General features: G+C 48.1%; 1 protein-coding gene across 1 annotated transcript in view; it reads left to right on the forward strand.

Moving 5' to 3' along the window:
• The window catches only part of LSAMP (limbic system associated membrane protein), a 548,122-nt gene that overhangs the window by 190,448 nt on the left and 345,265 nt on the right, over positions 1-12,409 (forward strand). Inside the window, exon 3 of the mRNA XM_086950375.1 lies at positions 544-669. Within this exon, the coding sequence (XP_086806501.1) occupies positions 544-669 (126 nt within the window). The remainder of the gene's footprint in view (positions 1-543; positions 670-12,409) is intronic.

The raw sequence follows: 12,409 nt of genomic DNA on the forward strand, positions 1-12,409 counted from the left end.
AATGCACAAAGCAAAAAGCTGGAGCTGGCATTTTGGAAGTCATTCTTGGCACATAGGGTACCTATCTCAAAATGCTGATACACTAGAGTTTATTGGTATATGAGGCACCGGTGAAATAATACTGGGACGCTGAAAGTAAATGTTTGCATAAGAGAGAACAACCATGTTATGTGGAGAAGACAGGCAATCATGATAAAAACTGTGCTTGACATTCTAAAGGTAAACATTTTAGCATGTAGGTCATCCATTGAATATGGATGCATCAAAGACAAAATGCTGGTCTTTGCAAATTGTATATAATTCTTGGCACAGTGGCGTTAATTACCGACATATGTAAGTAAAATTAAAAACACACAAATACAGTTTCTGCCCATTTGTGCCCTGTTGGCAGAGTCTAAAGGACCTCATAGGTGTGGGTTATGAGGCCTCGTGCCTGGGTGTGGTCAACCACGGGGGATTCAAGGTCTCCGTCCAGGGTGCTTCTGTGTGAGCGGCTCTTTCTCCTGGAGATGTGTCTGACCTGGCTTCTTACTCTCTCCTCAGTGCCACCAAAGATCTCCAACATCTCCTCGGACATCACTGTGAACGAAGGCAGCAACGTGACCCTGGTGTGCATGGCCAACGGGCGCCCCGAGCCGGTCATCACCTGGAGACACCTCACCCCAAAAGGTATGGTCCAAGGCGTGTCTGTGGCTGAGGAGCTGTGGTTGTGTCTCTTCTGTGGGGCAAAGCGACCAGTCAACAGGTCTCTCTCCCAAATGGGCCAATGACTTGTGCTTTCTCACACTTGTGCCATTGCACCTTCTCATGTTGGTGATTTTTGTTGATGTTTACTTTTTACATGCCGCAAAATGTGTGTGTCGATGCCATGGAAATTGACAGAGGATTAAATGCTTGCCCAGCAAGGAAAAGCCTACGTGCCACTTTCCTCTATTGTGGAGACCAGCAACATATGTTTAAAAGATGGCAGAGACACAGGCAGCAAGCTGCACATATTATTCACCCAAACAGCCACATTAAAGAGAACTGTGCCGTCCAAAGTAGTAGTACAAATACACAGCGCACATACCCCACCTTCCGTAAGTGTGCTTGCATCAGCCTGTAGGACCCACGGCAAAGTGCTGCAGCTGGAATCCGGCTCTAACATTAGTGCCACATTTAATGCATTAATATTTGATGCTGGTGCGAGGCAGAACAACTCACGGAGGATCGCGCCTCGGAGCCGGCAATTAGGCAAACGAAAGACTAAGTAGGGCACAGCTCTGTAGAAGCCGGGTTAGGGTGAGGGCACGTGAAAGGGTTTACAGGGAGGGGAGGGTCCGCAGCTCTCGGGAAAGATGAGGACGAAAAACACTTAGGGGCTGGCTTATGTTTACAAGGGTCAGTCCAACATGCTAGCCATCTAAGCAAACCCCTACCCTTTTCTTCTCTTCCCTTCCCTTCCCTCCCCTCCCTTCCCCTCCTCTCTCCTCTCCTCTCCTCGCCTAGCCTCTCCTCTCCTGCCCTGCCTTTCCATTCCCTTCCCTTCTCTACCTTGCCTTGCTGTTAAAAAGGGTTCCAAAGACAACCGGTAACCAAAGACCCTTTTATGTTGCCCGGCGGTATCGCCTCTATGACCCACCAATATTAATCAATGAAGAAGCAGGCGCTGGAGACTGGAAGGCGGGAAACGAGGATTTTATTCTCTCCGGAGGAGAACACATCAATTCAGACAGCAAGTATCGTCACGAGGTGCTCTAACCACATCTCTGAGGCCGGGCCTCTTATACTAGAGTTTACGACCTTTATTGCACATAACACATTCTCGTAATATTTTAATACTTGAAAGAACATCCTCGGAATCTCCCCTCCAGACCCGTTCCCACATACATTTACAGTTGGATTCCCCACCCCGGTCACAACAGGTGATGGTGGTCGCACAGCAGGGCATTCCGCCGATTCACGGAATGCGTGGGATTGATCGGATCTCATGGGGTGGGGGCTTTGATCGGTTCGGGGGTCTTTTGATGGGGAGGGGAAGCTTCCTACTGTACGGGGTAATAAACAGTATCCGCAGGGTCAGGTGGCAGCCTGGGAACGAGGAAGACAAACGGGGACACAGGAAAAGGGGGTTTGCATCAAAAGGGTTTGAGGCCATGAAAGGAATGAAGGGAGGTGTCGCGCTGGGAACAGGATGGGGTTCCGTGGTGAAGCTGCGCTGGAGAGGGGTTTATGACCCAAGGCATGAGAGAGCGGGGGGTTGTCGGCGTGCGGGGGAATGCTTGCGAGGTTAAGAGAGAGAGAGACGCGCTGGCTATTAGTGAGGGGCAGGGAGGCCATGGTGCTCAAAATGGCTGCCGCTTACGCGCATGAATGGGCCTGGAAAGGGGCAAGATGGCGCCGATAATGTTCACCAAGTTTGTATTTATTTTTCACAGTCCTCCCTTTAACATTTCCAAGACATCTTGCTGGCCTATTTCCTATCTACCCCTATATGCAGTGATCATAAGTAAGGGAGAGGGGACTTGGGTGAAAGAACTGTACGTAAACATCACATTATAAACATCATATAAAAAAATCTCATCAGTCAGTAGGCGGGTTCATTGTTAAGTTGGTTGCAGGAAAAAGTCATCGTAATGCAATATCAGACTAGAATCACGTAGCGAGGGCGTTGGGTACAGATCATAGAATAAGAACTGGTAAATTATCATATAAATAAGTCCTTTTTGTATACGGTGGGTGCATAGTCAGTCCAATGGTGATTGGGAGAGAAAGGAGATACAGTAAAAATATCAGAGTTCTTCGTTGTCCTTTTGTCGTCTTCTGTCGGCACTGTTGAACACCTGGATTACCTATCAACAGAAATGTTCATGTGGATCGAGTCGTTGGGGGTAATTGTAAGATCAGTTCGTTTCTTGAGTCTCTGTGGTGGGCATTTCCTGTTGCTTCCATCATCTCCAAGGTGCTTGGTAGCGGGCAGAACCACAGACTTTGTTTATCTTTTCTTCGGGGGCGACCCTTGGTGGAGTTCTAGGTCACCGTTCTGGGATTTAACACAGTTCGTGGTCTACTTAGTCGGAGCTCCCTCCCTTTTGACGTAGGGAGTACTCTTCTCTGGGTAGCTCAGTAGGATTTGGAGGAACTTGGGAGTTCGGGTGGAAAGGTGCGGGTGTGAACAGTCCTTATGGTAGGTCGGAGGAAGAGGGGATGGAGCAAGGCCAAGTCGGGAACAGATTAGGGGGGGGGCGGAGAGTTTTGCGTCAGGCGAGTCCGAGACCATGTTCAGAGAGCGGGGGCTTTTTGGCACACGTTGATCATAGAGCAGGGGCTTCAGGTCAGCCCTTTCCTTAGCCTTGTTTGAAACAGTGCCCCGTCCTGCGACTCCTTACTGCCGTGGTCTCGCCTTGGCCTCCGTTGCTGACGTTCCACAATCCGCAGTCAGGCCGCGTGCTCCCACATCCGGTCTCTTTCTCCTCCGACAGTGATATCCTTAAATGAGTGTTGAAAAGACAGTCTTTAGAGATTTTGCAGAAAAAGGTAATTACATGAATCTATTTTCTTTCCCAACACCAAGCGACTAGCGTAAGCACTCGCTACATTTGAGATTTTTGCGGCTTACGTATAAACAATTGATGATGGGTTTGCTGGATTCCTTGCAACTTCCTTTTGTTGGCTAATTCTTTGACGCTTTGATGATTATTACGTTCATTTGTCATATGTCTATTATAGTAGATGTCAGTTCCTCTGGCAGAGACCCATTTCTCTAGTACGAGTCTTGCATGGCTAGGCTAGTCTTCAGGGCCTTGTATTTTACAAAAAGTGCAACGTGCTATTCACCATAGTCTGATAAGCATCCTTCTGAGGGATGAACATAGGCTAAACGAGTCTGCATTACATAAAAACATCTTATTTTCAACCATGCCTACTGCAACAAGTTCTTTCGTTTTTCAATCTAATTTTCAACTTTGCACACATCCTTCTAACTTTCTATATAAATCCTCGCAACCTGGTTACTACAAAAACTCGGGAGGGGTGGTTTGCAATAATTATTAAACTTATCCTCGGGGAAGGAGGGATCTGATGGATACCAAACTGGGGGCTTTTTGGGTAGATGGGGGTGTCTCGATCATTTCTTACAGCTTGGGGTACGGAGACAATTTTCAATGGGGATGGTCGCATCACCACAGACACATTTTTATCATAGGAGCCACTGACAAAGAGTTCCCTGAGAGTGGGTCAAATTTAGGGAACCTTAGTCGTCTTACCTGTCCCTTTCCTATCGGCCAATTTAAATTTCATCCATATTTTAGTAGAAAAGGAGAGGTAGTAACGTGGTACCAATACAATTTTATTTAGGACAGATTTGCACAAATACTTGTGGTATTTGGGGCCAATCAGGAGGTGCACCAGGTTCGCCAATTAGGTGCCAGTTGCTAGGAAGAGGGAAAGTGTGGAGGGGTGGAAGAGTGAGTGAGAGAAAGAGAGAGAGAGAGAGAGAGAGAGAGAGAGAGAGAGAGAGAGAGAGAGACAAATAGGCCGAACAGTACACGTGTGATATAGAGAATGACCGTGTATTGTTTGGGCTATTCAGTGCGTTACCCAACGTTAGACGTTTCGGGTCTGTGTTAGGAGGTGGGAAGCATGCAGTTTTGGGACAGAAAAGCGTTAGATTTGGTAAAAAGGTCGTGAGAGCGTCCTTGTTGTGCCATTTTGTAGCGCTAGTCCGTCTTCATGCATCGGGCGTGACGTGGTTCCAGATCCCTTATGATACTCTAATCGGGATTCTAATGTAACCTGCAGAGGGAAAAAGGGGAAGAAAAAGGGGAGGTAGGGGGACAACATTCGAACACATCAAATGTAAGGGCACGAAAATCCTTTACTTACCACATACTCGTACTTGTCTCTTCGGGATATAATCCCTTAGGGTTCTGGTTTCTTAAAGTCATGGGGGCAGGCAATGTGATAGGTGGTTCATGGGGAGGTTCGAGGATGGCGTTAAGGATCGTGTGTAGTGAAAAACGCTAAAAAGAGGAATCAGAGGTACCTAGCGCGAGGTACCCGGTTTCGTAGATGTATCCGGTCATCGGGGTCCCAAAATCATTCCCAAAGCTGTGATGTTTTTAAGGCATACCAGTTCTTTGTTCAACCCTGTACCTTAGTACCTTCGACCACCATATCCTTATAGCAATTTATCAATCACACCATTTTACTTTACCCATTCTCTGAAGTCGAGGTCCTTCTTCATAAGCAGCGTATCATACCTTCGTTTTGACCATCAACCCAGGGCCGAACAACCATTTCTCGGATAACCTTAAAAAGAGAGCAGAACAGTTGCGCACAGAAAAACCCTCCCACCGATACCCGTATTTACAAAAGTACGCGGAGCCTATCCATAGCTTCTAAGACTTTTATTTGTAGAGTTATTCAGTACGTAAAAGGTGAGAGCGCAATTCATATTTTGGCCTGACATGTCGTCGATGGAAGCACATACAGTAGGGGGTTATTTTGTAGTACAAGAACATGTAAAAAGGTCTAATTAATTATTTGTAAGTAACCAAAAACATTTCATTGCGTGACGAAGGAATCAGGGGCATTTCAGTTCATAGATGGAAACACAGTCAAGCTCATCGTAATCACATTTCCTAAATGCAAACCGCGGGCGTGCATCATGAGCGACGTTATGTATCAGTTACAACAAATATCAAAAATAAATTGTTCATTGAAATCAACATTTTTACAGAACCTCTTCTTAAATGTTTGCCAAGTGCACCCTCCTCCCTTTAACATTGAGTGCGCAATGGTTCATATATATATACATATATATCTTAGTACATCAAGTTTCATTAGCTAAGGAACACCATGAGGCACCCGTAAGTTCCATTGATACCAGCGCCATTTTGGGCGAGGCCGGTTTAGTCCGGAAGTAGCATCAGGGGCAAAATATCCCCGACAATTGGCGGTTGGACCAGAGTCCCTTTCGGTAGTCCAAAAGAAAACTGTGCTAACAAAAGGGGCTGGTGGTGTGGACCGTCAATCAAGAGAGGGAGGGGGTAAAGTCTCTCTTACCGGGTCATGTTGATGTTCAGCCGGAACTTGCTCGAGTTCGTTAGCCCATAATGTTCCTGGGTGGTTCAGACGGAAGCTGATGCAGACACGAGAGCACCGCCATCTTGTTGCTGTGCCGTGGTTATTTCATTTGAGATTAATGCAGCTTTTCCTCACCGGAAGCCTGAAGGGGCCGAGGGCTCTTGGGACTTTGGTAGAATCTTCAAAGTCGAGGGGATGTTTTGTCGATGGTGGGGGCTTGCGCCCAGGTGGGCAAGCGCCCGAGTTGCAATTTCGGACAAAGTTACTCCAGCGGCCTAGACCCGCCTTTCAAGGGCCCAGACGCCATTTTGAGGCCCTGCAGCAACCTTTGCCGTACCCATCAGGAGTGGAGGAAAACTTCTTGTGATGGCGAAAAACAGAGCCTCATGCGGTTGGAGCAGGACATTTTGGTTCGGGGCGCCAGGGTGCAGCAGTGGAGCCTTCATCTGGGGAGGTGAGGGAGGCTCACCGTGCCGTCTTCCTCTCCCGGTGCATCCTACGCCGTCTCTTGGAATCAGGGGCGCACATGATGACCACCCTACACCCCTGATTCCGACTCTTGGGGGACCACTGTACATCCGGTACTCCGGAAATATGCCCATCGGACATTGTGTGTCCTGTACCACGCAAGTATACCAGCCGGGTCTTGTATATCCTGTACTGAGAAAATATACGAGTCGGGCATTGTGTGTCCTGTGTTGCGGAAATATACCAGCCGGACATTATATTTCCTGTGCAGCGTAGGTATATGGCCGTCGCCCGGCTGGAGGACATCGGCGTCGGGCCAGGGCAGGGAAGCCTCCTACCTGTGGAGGTGGAAGAGGCTCGTCCGCGTCGCCTCTTCCTCCCTGCCCACCCTGCATCCGTTCGATGGAGGAATTCGTGATGGCCGGACCAGGAGATATGAGGGAGGGGGTCATTTTCATCCGCCCCCTCCCTACTCGCGGCCCGGGGGACGCCATCCCTGGAAGGGCAGTATGGGAAGACCATTTCATTGCCTGCTTGGTGGAGTCTCCAGTACCTTCTCGCCAGCGATCTCTTTTTGGCCCATGGTTGCTGGCAGGCCCCGCCCCACACGTGCTATGTGTTTCGGATGGGCGGGACCATCGAAAGGGCCATTACGTTTCGAGGACTTCCGGAGTGAGCATAACATGTTTTGTATTTTTCCTATTAGTCAAGTTTGCTTTTTAGAGAGTTCTACTAGTTATTCTATTTACTGTTGGTTGTGTGTTTTACCGTAATTAAATCCTAAGTTATATAATAGACGCTTGGCTTTCTTGAATCTTTTCTCTAACGGGGGGGGTTGTTTACACTGACCTGCAGTTGTGTTTGTTTTTCAGAGTGGGGGAGCAACAGAGAGCAATCAGTCCCAGAATTCCAACATGTCGTTAAAATTTGTCTGACGAAATCTGTGCCACCGAGCATAATCGAACGGGGTGGTCCTGTCTGTTCTGTCTGCACTAGTCTGATTGGTTTTTATCTCACGTCTTTTTCCTTTCTGTCGGTCCGTCCTTTCTGTCACCCCTTCATTCTTACCTATGCTTTGCAGAGTCGGGCATTGGGCTTTCCAGTGTCCAAGATATTTACAGAAAGCACATTGGTTTTGTTTTAAATCTGTCCGTCCTGTGCGTAATGTCGGGGGATTACCTTCAGGTCGTTGTGTTCCGGGGTTGGCTTGTCGGCACATCCCCTTACACCATTCGCTTTTCATGTCTACTCCTCGGGGCTGTGCCATCGCTGGCCCTTCCCTTTGCCTACTAGACGTTTGGAGGTTTGTCCGTCGTGTCCCTTCGCCTTTTCTAAATTTGTCGCTTTCCCTTCGTTGCGTGGCTTCTTTGCGCCACATACCGAGACTATCGAGCATAATAGGTGTTGTTTCATTCCTACGAAGGGCTATTTCTACTGTTTCTATTTTGTCGAGATCAAAGGATCCTCTCAGTGGCCACTGTCTTTCTCGATCCCTTTTCGTATATTTATGCCACAGCTCACTATAGGCTATAGCAATTAATCCATGCTTCATGAACATGTCCTTATTAGGGGTGCCTTCCAGCGGAGCCGGATGGTTCATCTCTAATAAGCGGTCCGGGTTAAACAGGCTACTGACCAGTGGGGAGAAGACAGGCATGACGGATCACAATGGGATAATAATCAGCACTACCTATCTTATCACTGCGCGCAAAGACTAGACAGAATATTTCTATTCTACGTTGTTTGCACGTAGTGAATACCTCATGAACCAATTCTGAGCAATCAATCAACGTTAGGTCAAAAATAAAAAATCAATATGGTCAATGGGGAGAATAAGTAGGCTCGCAAAGGTTCGCGTCACCTACCCTTTCACTATCTGTAAAGAGGGGACCTAATCTTCCCTGTTTTCAGACAGAGAATCTCCAGAAAACAATCTATAACAGTTAATCAATGGGGCGAAGGGGCAATTGTTCAGTGGGGGAGAAAAATAGGTCCGACGGGTGCGTACCTATCCTTCGCTGTTTATAAAGGGAGAGCCTGTTGTTTCTCCGTTTGTAGACAGTGAATCTCCAATAAATTAACAAAGAGTAATACTAGTATTTTCACAACAATTATCAATTTCTTTCAATTATCTATCACTTTCGCAATTCGTCGTGTTTACACGACCTTACCCGGACCGCATGGACAGTTTCTCGTCTTCCGAATCCAGCGCCCGATCGTCCTCTTCTCTTCGTACTTCTCGTGGCACTCCTGATGGTTCCCAGTCAGGACCGCAGATCACTCGAGAGAGGTCTGTTCGGAACCAGTGAAGTTCGGATGATCGGCTGTCAGACGAGGGTCTATCGGACAGGGTACCTTCCGATCGTTGCAGTCGTTCACTCTGTCGTCAGGACCTCTCCCACTGGATCCACGAGTCGCTGATGGGCCCCACGTTTGGGACGCCAATTGTTAAAAAGGGTTCCAAAGACAACCGGTAACCAAAGACCCTTTTATGTTGCCCGGCGGTATCGCCTCTATGACCCACCAATATTAATCAATGAAGAAGCAGGCGCTGGAGACTGGAAGGCGGGAAACGAGGATTTTATTCTCTCCGGAGGAGAACACATCAATTCAGACAGCAAGTATCGTCACGAGGTGCTCTAACCACATCTCTGAGGCCGGGCCTCTTATACTAGAGTTTACGACCTTTATTGCACATAACACATTCTCGTAATATTTTAATACTTGAAAGAACATCCTCGGAATCTCCCCTCCAGACCCGTTCCCACATACATTTACAGTTGGATTCCCCACCCCGGTCACAACAGGTGATGGTGGTCGCACAGCAGGGCATTCCGCCGATTCACGGAATGCGTGGGATTGATCGGATCTCATGGGGTGGGGGCTTTGATCGGTTCGGGGGTCTTTTGATGGGGAGGGGAAGCTTCCTACTGTACGGGGTAATAAACAGTATCCGCAGGGTCAGGTGGCAGCCTGGGAACGAGGAAGACAAACGGGGACACAGGAAAAGGGGGTTTGCATCAAAAGGGTTTGAGGCCATGAAAGGAATGAAGGGAGGTGTCGCGCTGGGAACAGGATGGGGTTCCGTGGTGAAGCTGCGCTGGAGAGGGGTTTATGACCCAAGGCATGAGAGAGCGGGGGGTTGTCGGCGTGCGGGGGAATGCTTGCGAGGTTAAGAGAGAGAGAGACGCGCTGGCTATTAGTGAGGGGCAGGGAGGCCATGGTGCTCAAAATGGCTGCCGCTTACGCGCATGAATGGGCCTGGAAAGGGGCAAGATGGCGCCGATAATGTTCACCAAGTTTGTATTTATTTTTCACATTGCCCTTCCCTGTCCTTCCCTTCCCTGTCCTTCCCTCCCCTGACCCTCCCTTCCTGGCCCTTCCATTCTCTTCCTTGGAATGCCTAGCCCCTTCCTTTCCCTCCTCTCCTCTTCCCTCCTCTCCTCTCCCCTCCCCTCCCCTCCACTCCCCTGCCCTCCCCCCTCCCCTTCCCTTCCCTTCTCTTCTCTGTCCTGCTCTTCCCTTCTCTTCCCCTGTTTATTAATGTCATCTTCCTATTCTGACTTGCTCCTTCTCTTCCTCCTCAAAAGTTACGCATCCCTGACATCCGTTTTACATTCCTCACTTGTTTTACCACTGCCTCCCTCCACCTACCCTTCCTAACACCAGCCCTTACTCCTCCTTCCCAATTCAAATCCTAACCCCTTCATCCCATGCCCACTCTTTCCCGTTCTCCTTCCCAGTGCTTAATTTGAGACAGTGGTTTCCGGGGCTCAGCACCTGCACTTAATAGTCAACACCAACGCACTTCTGACAGCTGCCACATGGTGGCACTGTCTGTCTAATTTAGAGATGAGCAGAACAACAGTTTATTATTAATAATATATATATTAACACATATGTATTTTGTGCAGAGTTTTATATAGCGCGAACTTGACCCGAATCGGGTATCAGAGCTCTTTACATAGCACCAGCTACATTACATGAGGACACACATTCATTTTTGTTAGGCACGGGGAGATTAAGTGATTTGCCCAGAATCACAGGATGTTCAGTGTCATTGCCAATACTCGAAACCAGTTCCCCAGATTCGAGTTCGAGCTGACTCTAAAGCCATTCTTATAGCTTTTTGGGGCCTGGAATAGTCTGAATTGTCATTGGCAGCGCTGGCAGGGGCAATGGGCGGGGAAAGCTGCAGTGGCCTACTGACAAGGGCCTTGGAACCTATTATTTTCACAAATTAAGCACTGCTCCTTCCCTTCTGTCCTTACTTCCTTGTTACTATCCTTCTCTATTTATTTATGTTACAGTCCTAGTATGTGAAGAGGAGCTCTGTACAAGAGAACTATTTTGGTACTTGGGACAAATATAGGGTTTAACTCGCATATACCAGAAGATATGCTCTTTCCACCCTCTCTCGTCCCACCTTTCATCTTTCCCTTCCAACTCCCTCTCCTTCTTTTCCCCTCGGTTTGTGCGTGCCTTATACATTCTATCACCTTATCCACAAGACCATGGAAGGCAATTTGGGGCCATTTAATTGAAAGTTTAGCATGTTTTTCAACCAGAGTGGGGAAGCGATAGGATTGAGCTGGCTCAGGTAAAGGGCAGATTGCTGTATGGCCTACAGAAGGGAACACTGACCACTTCTCTGGTGTGGATGGTCAGTCCAGCGCAGGTGATCCGCGATCGACACATATACGCTGTCCAGACCTCCTTCGTGACCCAGAGAAGCACTCAAAAGATATTGCGGCGCCTCAGTCGGATCCAGGTCCTCGAGAGCAGTCATCTGGTGAATGAAATTGCTGGGAGCCGAAGAAAGTGCTAGAATATGTATTAGGGTTACGATTTTTGCCGAGGAACCCATGCAGCGTAAGTGAATAATTTATCATCTCGCACTTCTCTGAAAGTCGCTGATAATTGGAGAGACCCCCGCAGGAGCAGCCATGTTGAAACCACAGCGCCGCTGCTCATGATGGCAATCCCCCCACAGGTGGGAGCACTGTATCTTGACAGAGAGAGTGGCAAGCAGTGCTTAATTTGTGCCAGTGTTTGCGGGTTCCCTGCAAACGGAACTTAATTCTTAACACCAGCACTTTTTTATGACAGTCCACCACAAGTATCTCATGTCTGCCAATTTTTAGAAGAACACCTTTGTTCAGCAATTTAATATACACAAACAAAGAATAAAAACAGCAAGTCTAGGCCATTAGTACAGGCATTTGGCAGCATTGGCACGGGCAGTGGGTGATGCAAGCTGCGATGGTCTCTTAAGCGATATCTTGGACCTCTGCATTTATATTTTTACAAATTAAGCACCAGGATAAGGATATGTCCACCCCAGGAACACCATTCCAACTGGAGCCCACATCTTCGCCACCAGTCCTCTCGAGACATCAAATGCGTGGGAGGAGGAGTTTTTTTGAGAAGATAAGAGTATCGGGCGGGTCTTAAGTATTTTTTGTCTCTCTGAGTGCTCATTGATTCACCTCCTAAAACAGTGCTAGAGAAGAGGATTTCGTTCTGCGTCTCCTAACACTTTCCGTGCTCATGACGAGCTCCCTTAAAAGTTGAACCTACACAGTTCTTGAAGTTCTTGGATGACGACTGGGAGATGACAAGCCTGCAGCCTTGTGTGGTGACCATGCCACTAGGAACTGGGTCAGAGTTTGGGAGGGAATGTTATGCCACATTGGGGTGTGTGATATTCACATCTGACCCCCACTGTCCCACAAGCCGCACGTGCTGCACCTCTGTAATTTGGAGCCTCCTGTGGTTCACCAGGCAGTAACTGGTAATTGTCAGCAGAAGGTTTATGAAGACTGCAGAACAGAAGAAGAAACACCAACATTGTTATCAGCTACAACATTTGAAT

The sequence above is a fragment of the Lissotriton vulgaris genome, unplaced genomic scaffold, assembly GCF_964263255.1.
Source record: "Lissotriton vulgaris unplaced genomic scaffold, aLisVul1.2 SCAFFOLD_742, whole genome shotgun sequence".
NCBI lineage: Eukaryota > Metazoa > Chordata > Amphibia > Caudata > Salamandridae > Lissotriton > Lissotriton vulgaris.